Raw genomic sequence first — 26,392 nt, 5'->3', positions numbered from 1 at the left:
GCGGTGGCTTCTCTTGTTGTGGAGCACGGGCCCTAGGCACGTGGGTTTCAGTAGTTGTGGCATGCAGTCTCAGTAGTTGTGGCATGTGGGCTCTAGAGCGCAGGCTCAGTAGTTGTGGCACATGGACTTAGTTGTTTCGCGGCATGTGGGATCTTCCCGGACCAGGGCTCGAACCCGTGTCCCCTGCATTGGTAGGCAGATTCTTAACCCCTGCGCAACCAGGGAAGCCCTGGCCTGAGATTTTGCATTTCTAACAAGCTCCCAGTTGATACTGATGGTCCTGGGACCACACTTTGAATATCATTGGCCTATGATTTGAAGCTAAAAATCAGTTATAATCATGAATTGTAGTGAATTCTTTCACTGTTGTGTCCAAGCTTTAGAATTAGCATTAGAATATGTAGAATGACATAGTTCAGAGGAAGACGTTGAGTAAGATACAAGTACAAGTAAGATGCAGACACTGATTGCTTGGCTAGGGAAATAGCCAGAGGCTGGGCAGGACAGAATAAGGGAGGTTGGGAACAAGCATTTAAGTTAGTGGCCTTGGCCTGAAAGCCTCTTAGCAGCCATGTAACATCCCTAGCTAAGTGGAAAGTTAGAGAAGATTCAGAGGTCTGCACTGCTTGCCTTTTCTGTTTGGAATACTACTTCTCCTGGTTCTTTGTATGGCTCATCATTTAGGTCTCAACTCAGACAGTTCTTTCTTGTTGAGGTCTCCCTCCAAAACTTGTTACCTCAGAAAGGTCAGCTAGCCCTTCCTATGTATGCTGTTTGCTTATATATTTGTCTATCCACATAAGCAAGCAATCTCCTTGAAGATGGAGCTCTTTCTGCCTTATTCATCACTGTGTTCCCAGTACCTGGTTCAGATAGGCCTGGAGTTAAATTTTGTGTAGGAATAAATAAATGGTATTGATCACAGACCTTGCTTGAGGGGTTTTATGAATTAATGAAGACCTTATGCATTTTAGTTTGATACTGATGCTGCTGCTTTAATTCTTTTTTCTCACAGCATGTTATGGAAAGCAACCATTGTACTTAGTAGAGGAGTATCAGTTCAGTACCGCTACTTCAAAGGGTGCTTTTTAGAACCAAAGGTATGTTTTCTTTATCTAGTTTCCAGTTTCTTTAGAAGACTTCTTTCAAAAGCAACTAACTTAAGTTTGGAAACATTAAAAATAAAATGAGTTTGTTTAGATCAAATAAGGAAAAAAGAACTCTAGATTAATAATATTTTAGTACCAAAAAGAAAGGAAGTAGCCTCTTCAGAGGCAAATAGTGTGTGCAATGAAATTTTTAAAAGACTAATAGTAAGTATGTTCTGCAATATTCTTATCATGAAATTGGTTTTAATGATAAGTGTTCTTGATAGGTGTGCATTTTCTGTAACTTTTGTAAACTAGTTAGTAACCAGTAGTAAGGGTTTTTCTTTTTGTTTCATTTTTTTAATTCGTCTCTGGTATAGATATATTTAGAGGTGTATATAGCCAGCTTTAAGTAACTTTGAAAAAATTATTTCAACGCAGCCATCTCTTAGTGGCTGCATTAACTCCTATCAAAACTGAAGTCATTCCTTTTAGATTTTTTTCAGTGATAGTGTTGATAGACCAGGATCTTTTCTGAAGGCCTTTGGAATATCAGTTAGATCTAAATCTGCTTGCTCACAATGATTTATTTATTACTTTGGGAACGTTTTCATATTTAGAAAAAGAAAGTTGATTCTTTATTTTAAAGATACTTATTTGCTGAAAGGATTCTTTTCCTTCAGATTTTTACCTTTGAGCACACTTTGGGCTGCATGTGAACAAGGGCTTAGGGAGGAGTCTAGGAAGCAAACATGGATTAGATCTTTTTAAAAATTTATTTCCCTTTGGGGTCCTTGAATACTTGTTACATGTTAAAAAAAAAAAATGCAAGCAGCCACTGTTATCTCAGTCTCTTAGCCACCATTATAAAAGAGAGAAAAACTGACAAACCCACTTCAGCTGTCTTTTGCACCTATTACGTTTCTTATTCCAAGAATATATTGTGAATATACTCAGTAATTAAAATTAAATTACATTATAGTTGATCATTATGTTGGCTTATCTTGACAATAGTCTCACTTTAATGACTAAGGAAAAGATCATTTATTTGGCATAGGGGTTGTGCATTGTGGCAAAGTTCTTTAGTATAAAGTGAACATTTGTGCATAGTTATGTAGATCATAGCACTCATGACTTTGAAAGCTTATTTGAGGATCCTGGTATGTGAAATTAACTAAATTTTACTTAAGGGGGCATTTGGACAAGAAAAATCATAATGAGTCTTTTGGGCGTAGTTTCCTAAAGTAAGACTGTTGTCAACACAGGTCAAATTAAGCCAACCTACAGTATTTTCTCTTTTCATTGAAAATGTAACCAAAAGCAGCAAATCCGTCCAAAATGCCTTTTCCAAAAAATTGGCACGAAGTCTGCTTACTGTAAGAAACAAGTTTTTCCCCTTGTAATACTTGCAAAAGTTTACAGTATGTGTTGGTGAGTGTGTTTCTTTAAGTAGGTGCTCTGTATCGTGTACACATGTACCGTGTGATGCAGGGGCTGCCATGGTAAGTATGTTTTTCATGGAATAGAGTAAATAGCCACATAAAATCCCATGCATATGGCTAGAGGTTTTTTTTTTTTTTCCCCACACGCCAGCTTAAAGTGACACTTCTTTTCTTTTTAAAGTTGGTGGCGCTTTTTAAATGAATCATAATTTTTAATAGAAGTAATTAGAAACTTTGTCTCAATTGTGCATTGTCAAATGATAGAACTAATGTGCAAGGAATCTTAAATCGTGAAATGATGTAAATTATTGGAGTATATATCTTATGAATATAAAGAATGATTGGAAAGCAAAATAATTATGAAAGCATTGAAAAACTGAAATGGGTAATAAGGTTAATTTTACTGGGTCAAAAGTTTTAGGTTATCCAAGCAGTTGTAGAACCTAAGCTAAAAATCTTGTGATCTTGTCACTTGACCTTCAGAATTCAGCTTCCTCATCTATAAAATGAAGGGTTTGAACTATAGATTTCTTACATCCCTTCCATTGCTAAAATTTTTCTATAAATAAAATTTTACCATTCATAGTTTCTCTTCCGTAATTTGCTCTTTCTGTCATATTCCTTTTAGTTTAGAAGTTAAAGAGTCTTGAAGTCCTTTTTCTCTTAATTTCTCACAGCTGTATGTTCTTATACTTTGTAGAATTAGAATAAGGTGTTAATATATTAAATTCTAAAATAATTTTTTACAGGTGACAAATATTATCTTATTTAAACATAACAAACAAAGGTAGTAGATATTCCTGGAATGGAAACATTGCTGTGAGTCTGCAGATAACCCATTAATTTCACATCTTCACCAAAGATAATTTTTGAATTAATGTGTAATTTAAACATTTTTTAATCCATGTTCACCCCTTTTTATTTGTGGCTGGAATTAGGGATTGTTGTCTCATACTGAGATGTTAGCCACTTTTTAATTATATTGTCTTTGAAATTTTCATTCATTTCAGTGAAATAGCTCTTTATTTTTCAGTAACATCTGCTTTTAATTTTTACAGGTGTTAACATTCACGCATAATTAGATTCATTACAAATTCTTTTACCTTGTTCTTAATGTCCCTTGATTTTTATTTAAATCCTTTAACAAAAGAATCAATCATCTGGTAGGCAGACAATTGTTTATTTTCAGAATAGCCCAGGTTGTCATTTTGTACAATGGTTTCTTAATAAAATTCTTCTGGATGCTAAATACCCTCAGCTGTTAACTTTGAATTTGAACTATCTCAGAGATGTATGTCGGCCTAGCCTTCTTTGCTGTACTCACTCCTAAGTGACCATTTTTCTTCCTAGTCTTGTTAAAAATAGTGATTTTTAACTAACTGGCTCTGGCCTCTGACATAGATTAAAAATTCAGAGCCCCTTTCACATGGGCATTTTTTTTCCATTTTTTTCAAAATCGTAGAAAGGAAACAGTGAAATTTTTAAAGTTTACGCTTAACAGTTTTTATGATATTTGAAAGCAGTGATATTCCACGATAGTGATAGTTTTGCTTGGTGGTCTGTTAAAAACAAAAACCCCAGTCTACCTCTTATATAATCTTGTTTCTTTTTCTCAGTGCTTGATATAGTTGAGTGATGTCAATCAATAACTGTTTAAGAAAGAGGTCATTATGACTTTTTTGTGGAAACAGGTTTTTTGTATTTTTGTTAATATGCATGTTTGAGAAACATTCCAGCAATCATCTGATTTAACACATGCTAAAATGTGAAATAACTCTACCAGTCCTGTTAGTGGAGTACTGTCTTGGACTGATATTGTTACTTTTGTCTCCAAAGAGCCATTTTCCGCTTGACTCCAAAGTGCTTAAAATTGTGGCAGTCTTTTACAGAATGGAACTCTTGTTTTTTTCCTAAGATCTTGAAGAATGACTTACTGCATTTAGCATATTAAAAAGGATTGCATGTTTTGGAATCGTTACTAAGATCTTTAATTTCCCAATGCTCAGGTGTTAAGGTTTTTTTTGTTTTAAAGAACATTGGTAAGCTAAAATTTAAGATTACCTACTAAAGTTTAATAAAGTAGTCATAACAATTTTGGAAATTCAGTGTGTTTTAAAACTTGGTTCATTTGTCAATATTATAACATTTTATGTACCAACCATGAATTTGTAGTGTGAACGCCAGTAGACACAACTATAAGCCATCTGTTGAATTGGCCCTTTGGACTGCTCCTCAAGACTCCATTCTGTTCAAGCCTAGTTTGCTTTATGCTATGATTAGTGGGTTTGTTACTAAAACAGTTAGGGGTGGAGTTTTAAAAATTACTACTAAAATATGTTCCCTCTCAAGTGTTTAATCCACAGGGCTATTCTTACATGATTAAGTATAGATACTGTAATCAACACTTTTTGTGGAATTCCCCTGACACCTGAATTAAAACAAAAAGTTAAAACAAAAAGTCTCTCCTTTCTTCTACCCACTTTTAATCCCTGCTGATATTTACTATTATGTTCATGGCACCCTTTCAAGTCACATTTGATTAGTAACTTTTATAAGAATATGGATCTACACCACTTTTGTAGCGAAGAGGATTTTTTTTTTTTTTGAGGGGAGTGCAGGGGACATGGGAGGGGTGGAAGAAGGGAATAGATTAGTTATTTCTGGTTGCCCATTATTGCTAAGAAACATTCCTATTTTAATGTATGCATTTGCATCTTTTGAGGGTTAGAAAGTTTGATGTGTGAAAACAAATTCAAAAAAGTGACAGCAAAAAGTTGTAAAAAACATCTAGCAGATGCAGGATCAGATGTTTCTTGTTTTTTTAGCGTAATTCACCATATTTTAAGATTAGCACTTTCACATTTACATTTTTAAAAATGTCTACACAGTTTATTATCAATTCACAAGTGAACCCTTGTAACAAGGATGTATTCAGCTAGAGAAAATGAGTTCCTGTATTATCCCAGGATTAAGGAATTGAATGTATATCTAATGCAATTTTAGTTTTCAAACTTCAAAAGTTTGCAAGTTTTAAAAATGATTTTAACCTCTGGTTATTTTAAGTGACAGAATTATCTCTTGCCTGATTTGTTACATACTTATTTGTTATCATTTGGCACATTTATTATTAAATAAAATCAATATTGAAATCCTATAAAATGTTATAGAAGAGTATTTAATGCCATCTACAGATGTAATAGAGAAGCTTATATATTCCAGACTTAAGAGTATATATATGCCTAGACAAGGGTTTAAAGATATGTGAAAATATTGATAGTGATTATCCCTAAGTAGTGTGATAATGGGTGATTTTTGTTTCTTTTTGCTTCTCTGTATTTTACTAAATTTCTTCAGAAGAAGAAAGAAAAATACCTTGTAAGGATATAGTTTGAAATTTTGCTTTTAAAATATGTATTTAAGGATTGTATTTTGGCACATAAGTTTAATTAGACAAGTTTAGGGTGTTTTGTTTTAAATACTTCAAGGAAAATTAGGAAACACTTCATACTTCAGTACTTTAGGAACACACAAGGGAATCCTTGTGGTAGTTCATTCTTGCTTTTAAATTGCTGTAGACATTATCAACAATACATAAAGCTTTATTTTCTTTTTTAGTAAGAGAATTTGATAACAAGACAGTATTAAAATTTTTCACACTGTATGAATTTATAAACTTTAAGGCATTAAGAGTAAAACTGGATGTTCATTCCCCTTTAATCAAACTTGTTCTTCAGATTTACCCATGCATGTGTCCTTTCCTAAAGGAAAGGGCTTCCTGTGTTCCTTAGAAACACTGGTTACTATGATACGAGAATCTGATATTCTTCCTGTTACCTACTTACTAGTTAAATATATGTAATAAAGAACTTTATTATGCCCTCTAGTTCCTTGAGTAACTTGTGATAATTGATCTTGAAGTATTCGTTCTCAGTATTTCTACTATCAGAGAGTTTAGGCTTTTTCCAAACACTTGAGGAGTTACTTCAATCTTCCAGTAATACTTCCTTGACTTCCGACATACCAAACATAAAGTATATTTGCTGTTAACTTTAACTTACGACAGAATATCAGTTAAAGATTAAAACTGAGTATTGTAGGCAGATTTAAGAATGGGTTTAAAATGGTTTTATGTGCCAGTTCATCTTATTTTTGTTTACTGCCTCACCCTCATTTTCTTCCAGCACTTATCATGTTTTTTGACCTGGTACATTCCTGATTTTTCGCATATAATATTGATATTAACAAGGTGAATCTCTTGGTTTCATAATTAGTATAAGACTTAGGCCACAAACATCTAATGGCGTCATGGGTAGAAAATAAGATACAAGAAATTATTGCAGACGTTTAACTTTTAAATTGCAGACTATCGGTGGTCCATGTCAAGTCATAGTTCACAAGTGGGAGACTCATCTACAACCACGATCAATAACCCCTTTAGGTATGGGCATTAACTGCATCTGTTTGAGGCATATGCATAAAGTTACTAATATGCTGCACAATGGCTTAGTGGGATTTAATAAATATTTATTTTAAAGTTTAAGGTCAATGCATTGTCAGTACTACAAGTTTCACTTAGCATATCATGGGTCTTACTTTCAAAACTAAACAGTTCTTAATTGCCTTTCTTCATAAACTTTAGAAATGCTTGCCTAGTTATTTTTAATTTCTTGAATTAGATGGGTTTATTGTGGAATATATATTTACATTTGGAGTATTTACAAAAGTTTATAAAATAGCATTTATTTAACTGAGCATCCATCCGTGGCTTTGATATTACTTGCTCAGAGAACTTAGAACATTTGAGGAAAGAATTAATCCAAAACAATGATTCTTACATTTTTAACTTTGAATAGTAATAGAATAAGTTATTCTATTTGTGTGTGTTTTTTAAACTAGTAAATACTTGAATAAACTTGTATGAATGAATTCAGATTTCTTGGTTGTAGCAGACATTTTCCCCCAATACCCTGCTGGCTGTGTTAAAGTTGCTATTCAGATAATTTTTGTTTGTTTGTTTGTTTAAACGTTATTTAGTTTTCTTGTGCCTAAAAATGGCATTTCTCTTCATACAAGTATTTTTGAATTTCCTTTTCCACACTGAGATTAAAATTTGAAGTTCTTTTCACATACATTAAATTACCTACTTGGTTTCATCTATAAATTGACTTAGTGTGCTGAAAACTCTATTTTAGTTTCCAGAGAAAATTAGAATTTAAAGAATAAATGGCTTGTTAGTTACTAGCTTAGATTAGAAAGTAGTGAGAGATTCTGCTTTACCCTATATGCAGCAAGGACACATCTCGTTTAAACAGCTATCTCATTCCATCCTCTTTATTGGATTTTCTTTTTGTATATACATTTTTGTAATATATTTTTGATAGTATATTTAGAATTTTTATGTAGTGTACTTTAGAATTAAAATAGTGCCATACTGAGGTTGGAAATTATTAGGAATTGGATATTTTAAAATTTGCATTTTGAAGCATCTTGCAGTTAAATATATTTTCTTATTTTGAGAAAGGATGATTTTGTTTCTTGTCTTTTTAATAAATGTATTTTATACTTTTGGAAAATATAACTTCTGAACTTAACAGCTGCGTGAAATATACCAGAGAATCTTTATTGGGAACTGTCACACTTATTTTGACAAATTCAGATTTATGTTTAAAGTAAACTGGGAAAGGAAATAGCAGGGAAGATAATTAGTATTTTACTCAGAGGGTGGGGCTTAACAGCTTTTCTCATTTAGTTGAAATTTCTGTTAGGAGGCAATGTGCAAACACTTACTTTTTGGTAATTCCTCATAGCTCTATATATACAGGTAAGTTTATGCTGTTTAAAAAGCTTTTAGCTGGCTATAGAGAGTAGTTGGGGTTTGAGGAGCATTATATTTTAGGTAAGTTCAGAATACGCACTACGTAAGAATAAGCATTTTAATTGTGCCAAGACCTTTGGTTTGAAAAATCAACCAGGAGATATTGTTGTCCAGCAACTTGTCAGTCTCATACATTGGTTGGTATAAACATTTGTACCAGTGCCTCTAGAGCACCTCTCTGAGGAGTTTTCTTTCTCTTCCTTACAACATTATGAATAATCACCATGAATATAAGAACCATTACTGTTTGATAGCCTCCTTAAAAGGGATTTCTTTATTGAGGGCTACAATAAATATGCTTATTCACTTTGGGCTGCTTTTAAATTCTAAATTAATTTTTTAAAGAATCCTTAAGGTGGGTAATTTCTCAATTGTTCATTCTGTATATACATCATGAATTTTAACTAGATTTTCTATTTTCCTTCAATTTTAGAAAGTGAAATTATTATTGACGATGGACAATTTGGAATCCACAGTAAGTGAGACTGAGTTGTTTTTTTTTTTAATTTTTTTAAATTTTATTTATTTATTTATTTATGGCTGCGTTGAGTCTTCGTTTCTGTGCGAGGGCTTTGTCCAGTTGCGGCAAGCGGGGGCCTTTCTTCATCGCGGTGCGCGGGCCTCTCACTGTCGCGGCCTCTCTTGTTGCGGAGCACAGGCTCCGGACGCGCAGGCTCAGCAGTTGTGGCTCACGGGCCTAGTCGCTCCGTGGCATGTGGGATCTTCCCAGACCAGGGCTCGAACCCGTGTCCCCTGCATTGGCAGGCAGACTCTCAACCACTGCGCCACCAGGGAAGCCCGAGACTGAGTTTTGAAAATTTTTATTCACATGGTTGAGATGTTACCTTACATTTCATTAGAAACAGCACAGGGAAATATGACAGTATGATATTGGAAATAGAGACTAGAAGACTAGATCCAAAAAACAAATGCATTGTGTTAAATAATAGTTTCCAGTAGAATTATTATTATTATTATTATTTTGGGCCATGCCACATGGCTTGTGGGATCTTAGTTCCCGAACCAGGGGGATTGAACCCGCACCCCCTGCAGTGGAAGTGCAGAGTCCTAACTGCTGGACCGCCAGGGAATTCCCTCCAGTATAATTCTTATGCTTTAAAATTTTATTAATTTTTTAGTTTTTATTTGGCTGGTGACTTTAGGTATATGAATTAATATAATTAATTTAAAAGTATTATACTTAACTGTTACTATATCATCACTTAATACTACTATGTTTGAAAATGATGTTAATTGTTCTCAACATTTAAAGTGTGAAGTGTTACTCATAAGCTACATTTGTGCATTTTGTGTTTGTATGTGCATTTATAGTAAAATCAAGACTAAGTAGCAGAATGTTCTAGTAATTATGGCTGAGTATTTAAACAATTAATTTACAGTGGAATATGCATTCATATACTTTCTGCATCAGTAAATACTTTATCCGAAGGATTCAAGTTGTTTCTTCAATGACTGGAATTCTCACAGTGTATCAGCATTATCATGCTAAACTGCATTTTCATTTTAGATACTATACTGTAGGAGTCAAAAGGTGTAAAGGGGGTGGACAGAATGTGTGCTTGCATTGACTATGAACCAGAGATAATTGCTCATAACCAGTTTGCATTCCTGTTGAGTACAGGAAGGAATAGGGCCTGAATGTTTTGGTTGTGGTTTTACTAAGTACATATGTTTATCCACTTTAGAAATGTACATGCTTTTGCAGTATTTGGGCAGGAATTTAACTTATTTTTCTTGATTTTGTTGGGATTATTTATATCACATCATAAGGTAGTCTAACATACTCAAATAGTTTCTTTGTTTTTTTGTTTTTTTTTTTTTAATTATTTATTTATTTTTGTCTGTGTTTGGGTCTTCGTTTCTGTGCGAGGGCTTTCTCTAGTTGCGGCAAGCGGGGGCCAGTCTTCATCGCGGTGCCCGGGCCTTTCACTGTCGCGGCCTCTCTTGTTGCGGAGCACAGGCTCCAGAGGCGCAGGCTCAGTAGTTGTGGCTCACGGGCCCAGCTGCTCCGTGGCATGTGGAATCTTCCCAGACCAGGGCTCGAACCCATGTCCCCTGCATTAGCAGGCAGACTCTCAACCACTGTGCCACCAGGGAAGTCCCTCAAATAGTTTTATTTAGTGTTTTAGAGACTACACAAAATTTATGCTACATGTTTTGGAGAGCTTTTGTAATGGAGAAGTTGTTTTCTCATTTCTTCAACTGTGATGATGACATTATATCCTTCTATTATATGTTAGTTACTATGCATGGTTATAAACGCATGGCATTTCTTTTGTCATCTGTTGCTGTTGTCGTCATCTTCCTAAATTCAGCTTTAGTTGGCCTTCAGGATAGAAAGCCATTTCTCCAACTCTGTCCATTTCTGAAAACAGTTTAAAATTAAGAGATGGTAATGGTTTCTCTTCATGTATGAAATTTGATAGTTATGAAATCATACCTAAGGAGAAAAGTTTCTTGATTTTTTTTTTTTTTTTTGAAGTCCTCTTGATGAAGAACTTAGGCCCAAAACAGTTGTCAGCTCCCTGGTATTTATGAAAATGTTGTTACCTTTGTTAGTAAGAAATTTCAAGTTAAACAGTGCTAACAGTGTTATCACAATCATGCAGTTTATCTATGGCAGAATATGTAAATGGAGAATACATTTGTTTTGTTATTACCACCTCGTATCTCCACTGCCAGCACTAGTGGAATAACTAGTTTCAGCTGAATATTTCATGTGAAGCTTTGGAAGTGTAGTAGTGATCCACTGCCAGTGGAACAAATGCTAGGTTAGAAGCTGTCTTGGAATATGTATTCTTTCTGAGATAGATTTGTATTACTTCAATAATATATTCAACAGAAGTATTTTAATTTACTTTAGTGCTAAAGTTTGGCTAGTTGTTAATGTTCATTTAACTTTTCCCCCCTACTTGATATAAAAGTTCTTTTTCAATGACAAGACTACTTATATATTTGCTTTGGAGAGAAATACCAGTGATAGATAACCTGAGTATATTAAACTGTGAATGTGAACTAGAATTGTCAATATATATTGTACTTATTGGATTGGCTTTAAAAATGTGTATATTAATTACTGTTCTTCATATTTACTTTGCCAGATGGTGTTGAGACTCTGGATTCTGGATGGCTGACATGTCAGACTGAAATCAGATTACGTTTGCATTATTCTGAGAAACCTCCTGTCTCAATAACCAAGAAAAAATTAAAAAAATCTAGATTTAGGTATGACCATGTGTATTTGTTACTTAGGCTATTTATTTTCACTAATGTTGTAGATTTCTGATCCATCTGGTTATAGCCTTTATGTGTATAAACTAATAACACACTTACAGATAATGTCACATTTTCTAATAAATACAGTGTCTTGTGAGAGTGAACTGCTTCCCTGCCTGAAGATTGCTACAGTTAAATGTACTTATGTTAGTCTTAATCTCCAAATTGGAAACCAGAAAATTTTGTTTTTACTTAGATAAATGATTTCTAGGCTTATGTATCTTTGTAGTTTCTACCATTTAAAATTTCTTAGTGCAGCAATAAATATTTTGTTTTAAAATTGACGTAACGAAGTGATTTTGTGCTAAATGAGGGGAGAATGGCATGAACAGAGAAAAATGATTGTTGGAAATATACTTCAGTGTCCTAAATTTTCCAGTGGCTTGAAAATGAGAAACTTTTTCGTTAAGGAGAGGTCACAGTTACCATAGCAGTTCCAGATTAGTTTAATTTTAATCTTAAGAAGATTTAGATGTATAAATAACAAAATAGTATAAATAACAAATAGTATTTGTATAAATAACAAAATAGTAAGTAACAATTTTTCTGTAATGTCACCATGTATATCTTTGAGTGAACTGATTTCTCAACGACCGAGGCAGCCCTATCATTTGAATTTTTGTAACTTTGGGACTGAGAGTTCTAAGTCTTGATACGTTATGCAGCTTTTTCTGACAAAATGTCAGGGCTGGGTTGAAAGGGCCATTTTCAGTAACTGAAGTAATTAATAGTAATACTTATTATCTTCAGAATAAAATTGATAATGATGTTGCAGTTTGTAAATCCATAAATGTTTTACAATAACTGCTGAAAATATTATAGTACTTACCTATACCAGTCATAAAATACCTAAGGGGAAGGGTGGGTAACACTTCACAGTCCTTTCCATTGGCTATTCTGTGAGTAAAGAGTTTTGGGTGTACCTTGCCTCTGTTCATTAGCTTTTCTAGGCCTCTGCTTTGCTTCTGAAAAACCTAGGTAATTGGACCACGTGGCTGATCTGCAAGATCCATTTGATCACAAAGATTCTCTAACCAGTTAGTCATAAATAACTGAATATTTTATTTACATGTTAAAGGAAGCAAATAAATTGTATTAACCGCTGTAAAGTGTTTTATTAGCATAAGACCTTGAAATAAAGGTAGCAGTAGAAGATAAAGCCTTGGTTGGTTGGGCTTATTAGGATTTTTTTTTTTCTTTGACTGTAATTAAGAAATTAATAGAGGGAATTCCCTGGCAGTCCAGTGGTTAGGACTCTGCTTCCACTGCAGGGAGAACAGGTTCGATCCTTGGTTGGGGAACTAAGATCCTGCATGCCACGGTATGGCCAAAAAAAAAAAATTAATAGATAATTAATGGGGTTCTGATTGGATTGCACATGCATACTGAGTCCTGTACTGTTCTTGTTTATATAGTAATTGAGTGTTTGTATGTATTATTGTATTGCTTAGGCTTAAACTGGAAGATTTTTATAACCATACTTAGTTGGGCTCTACAAATTGACTGATTCCTACTGAAATAATTGTGCATAGCTAGAAACCAATGTTTGTTTTGACCAACTTTTTTCCCCCAAATTCATATTATTGATAGGTTAAGCCTTCCTTGGCTAGAAAATAAATTTATCTGCAAGTTTATCAGGACTTTTGAAAACTTAGCAACAGCATTTACATTTTAAATAAAACACTAGACATGATGTTTTATCTCATTACCACCACGTTTTCAACAACACAAGTTTCTCTTTCGCTTGATTCCACCAGAACTTGGAAAGCAATGTTACTTATGATAGACTATAACATTTATATAGCTATTTGAGTAAAACCTTTAATATTTAGTTCATTTAGAACTAAATTCTTTCATAGATCCCTTTAAACTTGATTTTTTTTTGGGGGGCGGATAGATGCACATTGCTATTTGTAGATTAGCCTTTTTTTTTTTTTTTTTGGCTACGGCATGTGGGATTCTAGTTCCCTGACCAGGGATCGAACCCCTGCCCCCTGTACTGGGAGCGTGGAATCTTAACCACTGGACCACCAGGGAAGTCCCTAGAATAGCCATTTTTAATCTTCCATTCCTTCCTTGCTTGTTCATTACTATCCACTTGTGGTCGCTTTTCATATGTCCTGGTAGAGAATGTTTGTTCCTTCAGGCTCACCAACAAAATCAGTAAATCAGTTGTTCAGAACTGTTCCTAAGAGTTTGGAGAGAAGAGATGATCATTTTTGTTTGGATTATTAAAGTGGTGCTACTTTTGGTTTTACAGTATGATTACGGAACATTATTACTAATTGAATAACCTGTGTTCATATCCCCTCTGGAAGGTCTCAGAGTGTGTGCCTGTGAGGCAAGTCTGCACGGTGGTTGAAGGCAGCAACGTCATTCAGAGAGAGCAGGCCTCACTAATACAGTTCTGTTACTTGTATTATTAAGTGGATCTCATTTAAATCTAGAATGAAAAGTTTTCCTAGCGCAGCTGTATTCTGTACAATAACATTGCTTCTACATCACTGGTATTAGAGTTGCTTAATCTATGTACATTCCAGCTGGTGCAAGAAATATTCTAGAATTGAGTTGACTGTTTGGCATTACAAGTGCTCTGTGCAACTAATCGCTTCTCATTGGGAGTAAACTAGTCTTTGTGACCCAATAGCCTGGGTAACTTGTCTTTTGTTTTCATTGCTGTGGAGTCTATAAGAGTTTTAGACTCTTGGTTTATTTTTTTATTCATTTGTTTCATTAAAAAGGTACATACGTACACATAAAACCATGAATACATACAAATATATATATTTAATAAAATAATTTTCTTTAATGATGTACTGTTCACAAAGTACCTGGACTCACTGTGGTGAGGAGAAGAAAGAGGAAATGTAAAAATTTACAACTGCCAACTCTAACAGTCTTTTAATGCACACTAACAATATGGTTCAAATTTGTACTTGTTTTATATATATATTTGTGAAACTTCTCATAAGAAATTGAGATAGCCAATTATAAATGGATAATAGTAAATGTCCTTTTAGATTCATTTTAAAAAACCTAAAGAATTAATGAAAACAGCCTTAGGCATAATGAGCATTTATCTCATTTTAATACTTTGCAGAAATGTGTGGAGATAAAACATCACTATTTTATAAAGTATAACTAATGCCTTAACCTGTAGTATGTGTAGTCTGTGTAATATTTTTATTTGAGGGTTTAGCATATACAAGGAGCATTTTTAAATTTAATGTTTTGGTAACATTTATATGGATTTTCCCTCTTTTTCACTTTTTGCATTTCATTATTTTTTCCTTTTATGTAGGGTAAAGCTGACACTAGAGGGTCTGGAGGAAGATGACGATGATAGGGTATCTCCCACTGTTCTTCACAAAATGTCCAATACTCTGGAGATATCCTTAATAAGCGACAATGAGTTCAAGTGCAGGCATTCACAGCCAGAGTGTGGGTATGGCTTACAGCCTGATCGTTGGACAGAGTATAGTATACAGACAATGGAACCAGATAACCTGGAACTAATATTTGATTTTTTTGAGGTGAGTATATTTCACTGAGGGGGGTGAGAGACAATGCAGACAAGAGCTTATTTTTACATATGTTTTGATTTTTATCATAGTTTAATTTGTGTAAATGCATCATTCATACAACTTTTTAGATGCTTACTCCTCTATACATGTTAGCAGATTTTAAAAACGCAAGAGTTGACAGATTCAGGTACTATTAAAAATATAATTGAGAACTTCAGAATTGATGTTTTCAATAATTTTCGACTATAATCTCTTCAGATATTTTCTCGGGTCCCTTCTTTCTCTCTTCCCTTTCTGGGACCCCTATAATGCGAATGGTGGTGCATTTAATGTTGTCCCAGAGGACTCTTAGGCTGTCTTCATTTCTTTTCATTCTTTTTTCTTTATTTTGTTCCGTGGCAGTGAATTCCACCATTCTGTCTTCCAGGTCACTTATCCGTTCTTCTGCCTCAGTTATTCTGCTATTGATTCCTTCTAGTGTATTTTTCATTTCAATTATTGTATTGTTCATCTCAGTTTGTTTGTTCTTTAATCTTCTAGGTGTTTGCTCTTTAATTCTTCTAAGTCTTTGTTAATCATTTCTTGCATCTTCTCGATCTTTGCCTCCATTCTTTTTCCGAGGTCCTGGATCATCTTCACTATCGTTATTCTGAATTCTTTTTCTGGAAGGTTGCCTGTCTCCACTTCATTTAGTTGTTTTTCTGGGGTTTTTATCTTGTTCCTTCATCTGGTACGTAGTCCTCTGCCTTTTCATTTTGTCTATCTTTCTGTGAATGGGGTTTTCATTCCACAGGCTGCAGAATTCAGAATTGATGTTTTAAATCAAGACCAGATGTCTTGATGTCTGTGTCTATTCTAAATATAAAGGAATTGTATCCAGAGGAGCTTCCAAGGATAGAAGTAAGGGCAGGCTGTGTAACTCTTGGTGGCAAACTGATGTAACTAGCATGATTGAGTCCTTTATGACTGAAGTCTGTGGTTTATTGAAGCATTTTATAAGAATTCATTTTAACAGTGGACCCATTTTTGCAACTTTACTTGATATTATAAATATGTAGGAAAAAATAGTTGCTATGAAAATTGTGCCAGGTTATTCAGAATCTGTGCTGCCAACTTTCCAGAGCTGTTTGTGCCACTTTACACTAGAGCTCTCTGCTTATGGGCTGTTCAGCTGCTCCTCACGAATAACACTGGGTCCTCCCCTAAGGTCCTGGCTCTTTGGTGTTTCCACTCTCATTTCCACTAGATTAGAGTTTAGCTTTTTGAGAGTAGGGAATATTCCTTGCCCAACAGTAGCACCTAGCCACTGTTTCTTAAAATAGCAAAATTCAGGATGGATTAGAATCCAGTACGTAACACTTATAATAAAGTTATAACCTTATAATTAGATCTTGCCTAATTAATAAGATCTGTGAGACTTTTATTCTAAAAATATGAGGTTTTGGTTGAACATTTCCTTGTTCTTTTAGTACCTACCTCTTAATAATGTCTCGAGCAGCCTAACTTCCCTTTCATTTGGTTAGCAGTTTTGGAAATACAAATTTATTCATAGACTAGGCGGATAAAATATGCTGTATAATCTCAAAGTTGAGTATTCGGTGTCCTATCCCTCTGTGTCATCTGTGTAGATGCATTTTTAATGAATAAAGTATACATTAAAAGTCACTACAGGTGTATCTTAGTATTGGAATGTAAAAGTACTTAAAAACTTTCAGTCTGAGCTTTATATTCACCTAATACATGTTAGAGGATCAGAAGTACAAATCAACAGTTTTGATCAATAAAGTAACACATAAAATCTTAAATATACTATATACTAAATACCTTTATATGCTAAAAGAAAATGTGTTACTCATTACAACAAAGCTATCTAAATTACCTGAATATAAATTTGGTTGTATTTCTTACTGATCTTCCTCCATAGATTGAGTTGATTTTAAAGGGTGTCTTTTGATCTTTAAATGGAAAATATTGAAGTAAAAGAATTTGGGTTATTCTTAACCTCATTTTTCAGGAAGATCTCAGTGAACACATAGTTCAGGGCGATGCTCTTCCTGGACATGTGGGTGCAGCATGCCTCTTATCATCCACCATTGCAGAGAGTGGGAAGAGTGCTGGAATCCTTACTCTTCCCATCATGAGCAGAAATTCCAGAAAAACAATAGGCAAAGTGAGAGGTAAGCCTGGAGAAGCAGGGTGACCCTTTACAAATAAGCAGATTAAGTTAGGATTTTAATTAGTTTCAAATTGAGCTTTTGAGAATGGTAAAGAATTAAATTAATAAGTTGTTTAGAATATTGACAAATACAATAACAATAAGGACATATCTAATTTTCTGGAAGCTTTAATTTGAATGCGTTTTGACTTGATTTCTTTCTATTTGATCGATTGATAAAGCTGTTTTGAGTGGGTTTTAAGTGTAATTGAGCTCGTCATAGCCTTTTTTTAATTGTCTTTATTTCCCTTCCCCCCTTTTTTTCATATGAAAGTTGACTATATAATTATTAAGCCGTTACCAGGATACAATTGTGACATGAAATCTTCATTTTCCAAGTATTGGAAGCCAAGAATACCATTGGATGTTGGACATCGAGGTGCAGGGAATTCTACAACAACGGCTCAGTAGGTTGAATATTTGAGTAGTACTAGCATTTGGTAGCTCATGCTTGATAAAGTTAAATAGGTTTGACCAACTAAAAGGTCAAATGATCCTTTTAATTCTTACCCTGGGATTTAAATGTAATTTGGTAATTGGGGTTTCCAGTTCAAATTAATTAGAGACTAACTCTCTTGTAAGATTCTGGTCAGTCTTTTTAGTATTCTGCTGAATTGATGAGAGAGACATTAAAACTAGAAAGCCAGGAGGGGAGAGCTTGATGCAGTCAGCCTGATGACATCAGTGTGTCTGTGTTGTGGTCCTGACTTTCAGCATGTTGTTCTCTCAGGGTCTTAGTTTCCTCACCTGTTCTCAGTACAGTTTCCATACTTTCACCCTGTTGGTGTGTCTGCCCTTTTCCACGCTTCCCTGGTCTGCCAGTATCAAGTCACCTGAGGCTTCAATGCAGGGAGCAAGTTTCTCCACTACTTCATGCCCATTGCAAAGGATTGTTTTCCTTAACCGGTCACCTCACTTGGGGAGGTATAGGGTGGTATAGGATATGTCTGTATTCAGCTTGTAAATACCTAAAATTGTTAGAGCTTGACTTATGGAATGAATGCACACACCAACCAAGTGATGGTCACAGTCTTATTTTGGGGATGGCAAAGTTAGCCTCAAAATAGAGAATAAGTACTATGTCCATTGTTGAAAATGTAGTTGACTTCTTTACTAAATTTATCTTTTCTATAGTAATGATAACTATATTTCTATATATTTCTTTTCTTTCAGGCTTGCTAAAGTTCAAGAAAATACTATCGCTTCTTTAAGAAATGCTGCTAGTCATGTAAGTGAATCTCTCTTTCTTTAAACAACTTTGGACTGGTGGTCCAAAGGTAGAAAAGTAGAGAAATGTAGGTCTGGAGAGCCTCCTTCAGTCTGCATTAATAGGTTAAAAGGGAGAATATTTATGCTTTTTCTGAATATATTCCTAAGTGAAGATAAAGTATTTCTAGGCATTTTTATTTAGACTCATGGTGAAGATTGGAGTTAAAACAATGGAATCCTAAGCATCCTCTTAAAAATTAATTAATTAATTAATTTGAAGTATAGTTGATGTATATTATATAAATTACAGCTCTACAATATAGTAATTCACAATTTTTAAAGATTATTCTCCATTTATAGTTATTATAAAATATTTGCTGTATTCCCCGTGTTGTACAATATATCCTTGTAGCTTATTTTAAGCCTAATAGTTTGTACCACTTAACCCCCTACCCCTTTATTGCCCCTCCTCCCGCCTTCCCTCTCCCCACTGGTAACCACTAATTTGTTCTCTGGATCTGTGAGTCTGTTTCTTTTTTGTTATATTCACTAGTTGTTATGTTCTTTAGATTCCACCTAAGTGATGTCATACAGTATTTGTCTTTCTCTGACTTATTTCACTTAGCATAATACCCTCCAAGTCCATCCATGTTATCACAAATGGCAAAATGTCATCCTTTTTTTATGGTTGAGCAGTATTCCATTGTGTGTGTGTGTGTGTGTGTGTGTGTGTATACACACGCACACACATACCTTTATCCATTCACTTAGATTGCTCCCATATCTTGGCAGTTGTAACTAATGTGCTGTGAACATTGCAGTGCATATGCCTTTTCGAATTAGTGTTTTTGTTTTCTTTGTACACTCCGGAGCGGAATTGCTGGATCATATAGTAGTTCTCTTTTTAATTTTTTGAAAAACCTCCATACTGTTTGCCACAGTGGCTATACCAGTTTACATTCCCATCAACAGTGTAGGAGGGCTCCCTTTTCTTTACATCCTTTCCAACATTTGTATTTGTGTTCTTTTTGATGATAGCCATTCTGACAGTTGTGAGGTGATAACTCATTGTAGTTTTGATTTGCATTTCCCTAATGATTAGCGATGCTGAGCATCTTTTTTTTAAAAAAAAATATTTATTTATTTATTTATTTGGTTGCACCAGGTCTTAGTTGCAGTAGGCAGGCTCCTTAGTTGTGGCATGCATGTGGGATCTAGTTCTCTGACCAGGGATCGAACCTGGGCCCCCTGCATTGGGAGCACGGAGTCTCATCCACTGCATCACCAGGGAAGTCCCTGAGCATCTTTTCATCTGCCTGTTGACCATCTGCATTTCCTCTTTGGAAAAATGTCAGTTCATTTCTTCTGCCAGTTTTTTACTTGGGTAGTTTGTTTTTTTGATGTTGAGTTGCATGAGGTTTTTATATATGTTGGATATTAACTCCTCATGAGTCATAATCACATGCAAATATTTTCTCCCATTTAGTATGTTGTCTTTTCATTTTGTTGATGGTTTGCTTTGCTGTACAAAAGCTTTTAAGTTTAATTTTGTCCCATTTGTTTTTTAAGCATCCTTTTTTTTTGAGATATCATTTTAAGTGTTTGAGGCATGAAAAACATTCCCCATTAAGCACTGCATTTCATCAATTGAATTACTATGCTCATTTAGATACTCACTTTGGAAATAATGTTTACAGAAGGATTTGATAGTGATTTTATGTAACACTTTTTAAAGTCTGTCAGTTTGCATCCTGTATACCAACTTGATTATGTTGAATTTCTTAACTCCTTTTATATAATTATTCAGAGTAAGTCCTTTTTTTTTTTAGCTTTTAGTTTTTTCAGCACCTGAAACTTGACATTTTTAATCAAGAACCTGCGTATTTCCCCCTGCATTCCACTATACCTCAAGTTAAGCCTCATGTTCTCAAGTTAAACTAAGGGGAAAATGGAGGAACATCTCATTTTATTTTGGTTTTTTTCCAGTGTCCTCCACATGCCTTAAACTTAGCCTTTTTTAAAATAGTTCACCAAATAAATTTGATTTGTCAGATGTTTAACTTTATCACTTACATGAGCAAACATCTATTCTAAGACATACTTTTTTCATATTTTAATCTCTCTAAAATTGGGATAGTTTTACAGCTGTTTTAGCTTGTCATGGTTTGATTGGCGTTGTTTTTTCTCCCTCTTAGTGGTATATAAAATAATGATGCATTTTGTATTTCATGACATACTAGATTGATTATCATAATTATTTATTTTAATGTTTAAAAATGTTAATAGTGGATAGTTCTGTCTTTGTATTGAAAGGATATTAAATCTGTGAGTATGTTGTGCTGTAGGTCATTATTTGGAACCAGTTTTAGTTCATTGTAGCTAAGTAATCTAAACGTGGTTTTATTAGCTGTCAACACATGAAGATCCCTAATAAAGAATTTTTAGGGTCTCTGCTTTTTGAGAGAGGATTTCATTAAGCCCTTTTCTTCTGTTGAAACCCTTTGTACTCTTATGGATCTTATGTTAGTTATGAAAGGCTGGTTTGATTTAATGTTAAAGACATCTTTGAAGAGATTTTGGTTATTATTGGCTTATTTCTTAAAGCTTGCTCACACATAAATGTTTTCTTTTTTTTAAATTTTTGGCTGCACTGCACAGCATGCGGGATTAGTTCCCTGACCAGGGATCGAACCCGCACCCCTGCAATGGAAGCGCGGAGTCTTAACCACTGGACTGCCAGGGAAGTCCCTTACACATGAATTTTGAGATCAAGTTTTATCTCTTAGTAAATTTATCTTTCTAAAGGATGGTGATCATGTAAAATTAAACTTTTAGGGCTTCCCTGGTGGCGCAGTGGTTGAGAGTCTGCCTGCTAATGCAGGGGACATGGGTTCGAGCCCTGGTCTGGGAAGATCCCACATGCCACGGAGCAACTGGGCCCGTGGGCCACAACTACTGAGCCTGCGCGTCTGGAGCCTGTGCTCCGCAACAAGAGAGGCCGCGATAGTGAGAGGCCCGCGCACCACGACGAAGAGTGGCCCCCGCTTGCCGCAACTAGAGAAAGCCCTAGCACAGAAACGAAGACCCAACATAGCAATCAATCAATAAAATAAATAAATCTTTTTAAAAAAAAAAACAAACTTTTAAACTGGGAAGCTATAATTTCTTTTAATCGTTGTAACTATTTAGGGGACATAGGGTTTGTTCTCTTTGGTAAAAATGATTTGTGTCATCATCTTGTTGACAACAGAAGGAGCTAAGCTTATTTCCTGCTTCAGAAGTCATTGAGGAAGTAGGCTCCTTTGGTTCTAGTCTCTGATCCATATGTACTGAAAAGTTGAGCATCTTCCTTGACCTAAAGCTAGGGTAAGGGATGGAAACGTGTCCATCCATTCTTACACAGCACTTCTCTGGGCCATAGACACATTACAGAATCCTCAAACCTTGTATTCTTTGATCCCAGCTGGCTTTCTTTTAGTGAATGCACAAATTTGTATGTCAGTTTATGTTCTCAGCCTTTATTTGGATTAATTCATATGTCATGATGGATCTGACTTAAGTCTAATTTGTGTCCACCTTTCTTCTGTTTAGGCTTCTATTAGGAAATTTGGCATGTGCATCATTCTTGTTGCCCATTTCTGCTTTCTCTTTCTTTTCAGCAGAAGTTATAGTTTCCTCTTCAATATGATTATTGAGGTTTTATTAAGAAAGGTTGTAAAGTATACTGCTCAAGTGCACCAAGGAGCAGAGCTAAGAGACTGAAGCTTATTCTTGTTCCCACCTCACCGTTGAGGTTCCCCTGTCCATCTGAGGTGTGTAGGGGCAACGAGGTGCGAGGTGGCCATGCTCCAGGCGCCATTTCTGCTAATAGCAGTAGCAGAGGTGACACTGGTGGAGGCTATCCACTGCTACAGAAGGGCCCCAGGGTGTGTTCGAGTAGGATCAGAACCCATTATTTTGCCAGGAAAAAATTGCTGTGCTATTGCAAAAAAGAAATTATAATTGTTTTAAAAGAAGAAATTACCTTTTAGGAAAAGCTTGAAGTATAGCATTAAATAATTCATGAAGAAGTCTTGTGTGTACAAGTCTGTAATTTTATGGTGAACAATAAATTTCTCATGTTCTTATAGTTTTAGATGTATCGTGGGCCAGATAATATTTTTCAAATACTTGTTTCTTTTATTTCTGTCAGGGTGCAGCCTTTGTAGAATTTGATGTACATCTTTCAAAAGATTTTGTGCCTGTAGTGTATCATGATCTGACCTGTTGTTTGACTATGAAAAAGGTATGTAGAAATTCCTTTATTTTAAACTCTTACAGTTAGACAATAGGTTTTAAAACTAGGAAGTTTTGTATACACATACTATGCCATTTTACATAAGGGACATGAGCATCTGTAGATTTTGGTATCTGTGAGGAGTCCTGGAACCAATCCCCTGCAGATACTGATGGATGACTATATATTTAATTATTTATTTAATAGAGTTGGTTAGTTCATTTTCTTGGAGAATTACTGCCAATTATTTCCTCTCTCAAGCTCCTTCCTACAACATCGAGAGAGAGGGAAGAGTCAGGAATTAATTTTCTAGAGTATTTTCTCTGTATTGCTGAACTTTCCTTTTTTTATGTTATTTAAAAAAAAGGATATTACACGTGGTTTCTGTATCATTCTGCCACTGTCCCTCTGTTGAGGTAGGAAAGGAAGCTATCGGAGTGTTTGTTTTCAGGCTCCTTTCTCTTTTTGCTTCAAGCTTTTTCTCAAGTTAATAGGCTTATATGATTTGACTAGTGGGAAGAGCCACAGTGAAAAATAAAATTGGAGAAGTGCTTCGGAGCCAGATAGTGGAGAGCCTCACGGGTTTAGGCTTAGGAGCTAGGGACTTTTTTTGAAAGACTTTTGAACCAAGTAGGGAAATGTTTAGAAGTAAACTTCCAGATGAATATTTTGGTACCTGATGTAAGGACAACTTAAGAGGACAGAGACTAGAGACAAGGGGAGTGGAAATGTGGGCCAAAACTTAAGACAAGCCTGAACTGGAGTAGAGACGGTGAGAATGGAAAAGAGGACGTGATAGAGGAGAAAGTCCAGAAGGAGATTTGAAAAGCACATAATTTCTTTAAAATTATAATTACTGTTGTACAGAAATAATTGTAATAATTATATAGTATCTGGACTTCAGTATACAAGTTAACCAAGTGATTTCTGAGGGACTTAAACTAGGAGGGTTCTTTAAAACCCTTTTCTTTGGCATTTTCTTTAAAACTGTGTTGGGTATCATTTTCCATTGTGTTGATCTAAAGTTAAGGCTGGGAAAACTCTACAGCTACATGTAGAAGAATGAATTAGAACATTCTCTAACACCATATATAAGAATAAACTCAAATTGGATTAAAGACCTAAATGTAAGACCAGATACTATAAAACTCTTAGAGGAAAACATAGGCAGAATGTTTGACATAAATTGCAGCAATATTTTTTTGGATCTATATCCTACAGTAATGGAAATAAAAACAAAAATAAACAAATGGGACCTAATTAAACTTTAAAGCTCTTGCACAGTAAAGGAAACCATAAACAAAACAAAAAGACAACCTACTGACTGGGAGAAAATATTTGCAAATGATGCTACTGACAAGGGATTAATTTCCAAAATATACAAAGAGCTCATACAGCTTAATATCAAAAAAAAAAATCCCCATCAAAAAGTGGACAGGGGCTTCCCTGGTGGCGCAGTGGTTGGGGGTCTGCCTGCCGGTGCGGGGGACGCGGGTTTGGGCCCTGGTCTGGGGGGATCCCACATACCGCGGAGCGGCTGGGCCCGTGGGCCGCAACTGCTGAGCCTGCGCGTCTGGAGCCTGTGCTCCACAACAAGAGAGGCCGCGATAGTGAGGGGCCCGTGCATCGCGATAGGGGGTGGCCCCCGCTTGCCACAGCTGGAGAAAGCCCTTGCACAGAGATGAGGACCCAACACAGCCAAAAATAAGTGATAAATAAATTTAAAAAAAAAAGATGAGACCCTTTAAAAAAAAAAAAAAAGTGGGCAGAAGAACTAAATAGACATTTCTCCAAAGAAGACATACAGATGGCCAACAGGCACATGAAAAGATGCTCAGTATCTCTAATTGTTAGAGAAACGCAAATCAAAACTACAATGAGGTATCACCTCACACCAATCAGAATGGCCATCATCAAAAAGTCTAAAAATAATAAATGCTGGAGAGGGTATGGAGAAAAGGGAACCTTCCTACACTGTTGGTGGGAAGTAAATTGGTGCAGCCAGTATGGAGGTTCCTCAAAAAACTAAAAAATTGAGTTACTGTATGATCCTGAAATCCCACTCCTGGGATTTCTGGAGAAAACTATAATTTGAAAAAATACATGCACCCCAGTGTTCATTGCAGCACTCTTCACAATAGCCAAGACATGGCTAAATGTCCATTGACAGATGAATGGATACAGATGAATGTGTAAAGATATACACACATACAATGGAATACTACTCAGCCATAAAAAGAATAAAATAATGCCATTTATAGTGACATGAATGGACCTAGAGATTATCATACTAATTGAAGTAAGTTAGAAAAAGAAAGACAAATACCATATGATATCACTTACACGTGGAATCTAAAATATGACACAAATGAACTTATTTACAAAACAGAAACAGACTTAGAAAACAAAGTTATGGTTACCAAAGGGGAAAAGGGGTGGTTGAGGTATAAATTAAGAGTTTGGAATTAGCAGATACAAACTACTATATATAAAATAGATAAACAACAAGGTCCTATTGTACAGCATAGGGAACAATATTCAATATCTTATAACCTGTATGGAAAAGAATCTGAAAAAGAATAGATATATAATTACTTACATATATATATACACACATATATAAAAGTATAACAGAATCACTTTGCTGTACACCTGAAAGTAACACAATATTGTAAATTAAGTATACTTCAAGATAAATAAAGTTTGATTTGCTAACATGTACCAGACACTGCATGGTGTAGTATGCAAGGCACCTATGACAAGGCACCTAACTCTGCCTGCTAGTGGATTCTAAACAGTCATATCAGTTCGGATTATCATTTATAGAAAAGGACCCTTCCCTTTCTGTGAAATGGTATTAGGAGAAGGAAGGAAGGTGATGCGCCTATTTGTTTGTTTAAATTTATTTATTTATTTGTTTAAATTTATTTATTTTTGGGGGGCCACACTGTGTGGCTTGTGGGATCTTAGTTCCCCGACCAGGGATTCAACCTGGGCCCTTGGCAGTGGAGAGCACTGAGTCCTAACCACTGGACCTCCCGGGAATTCCCGAGATGCACCTATTTAGATGACAGAAGTAGAATTACTTAATAGAATTGGGGCAGGTTTTTGCTGTGGGGAAATGTTAATGCAAAGCGAAATGAGAAGGAATGGAGTGGTGAAGGAACTCACTAACCAAGATTGAGATTAATGACTCTAGCTGTAATTTCTAAAAATCCATGAGGGCTAATTGAAGAGTAGTATAACTGATCCCCAGTTTTCGCCAGACTTTGTCCTGCTCTTAAGTTGAACCTGGTTCAGTTAATTGCGGAATGAAAGCAATGAATTATATATTTTTTAGTATTAATTTTTAAGTTGGTATTTTCCTTAAAAAACCAATTTATGTTCATTTATAAAATTATAAGTAGTTCAGAAGATTATGAAATGAAAAGTAAATCTTCCTTTACTTTTTCTCCTTGGCCGTACT

The 26,392-nt window shown here is 35.1% G+C and overlaps 1 protein-coding gene across 2 annotated transcripts in view; it reads left to right on the top strand.

Annotated features, from left to right (window-relative positions):
- GPCPD1 (glycerophosphocholine phosphodiesterase 1) overlaps window positions 1-26,392 on the top strand; it is a 62,986-nt gene that overhangs the window by 12,671 nt on the left and 23,923 nt on the right. Inside the window, exons 4-12 of one of the 2 annotated variants that reach the window (XM_068566114.1) lie at window positions 1,016-1,100; window positions 6,893-6,968; window positions 8,839-8,880; window positions 11,528-11,651; window positions 15,004-15,235; window positions 17,241-17,403; window positions 17,716-17,848; window positions 18,615-18,669; window positions 22,843-22,935. In XM_068566114.1, the coding sequence (XP_068422215.1) occupies window positions 1,016-1,100; window positions 6,893-6,968; window positions 8,839-8,880; window positions 11,528-11,651; window positions 15,004-15,235; window positions 17,241-17,403; window positions 17,716-17,848; window positions 18,615-18,669; window positions 22,843-22,935 (1,003 nt within the window). The remainder of the gene's footprint in view (window positions 1-1,015; window positions 1,101-6,892; window positions 6,969-8,838; window positions 8,881-11,527; window positions 11,652-15,003; window positions 15,236-17,240; window positions 17,404-17,715; window positions 17,849-18,614; window positions 18,670-22,842; window positions 22,936-26,392) is intronic. The other variant, XM_068566115.1, reaches the window with a different exon arrangement.

This window comes from Eschrichtius robustus, chromosome 16, assembly GCF_028021215.1.
Source record: "Eschrichtius robustus isolate mEscRob2 chromosome 16, mEscRob2.pri, whole genome shotgun sequence".
NCBI classification, from domain to species: Eukaryota; Metazoa; Chordata; class Mammalia; order Artiodactyla; family Eschrichtiidae; genus Eschrichtius; species Eschrichtius robustus.
Note: the sequence above shows the minus strand (reverse complement) of the source record. Positions and strands in the feature narration are given on the sequence as shown.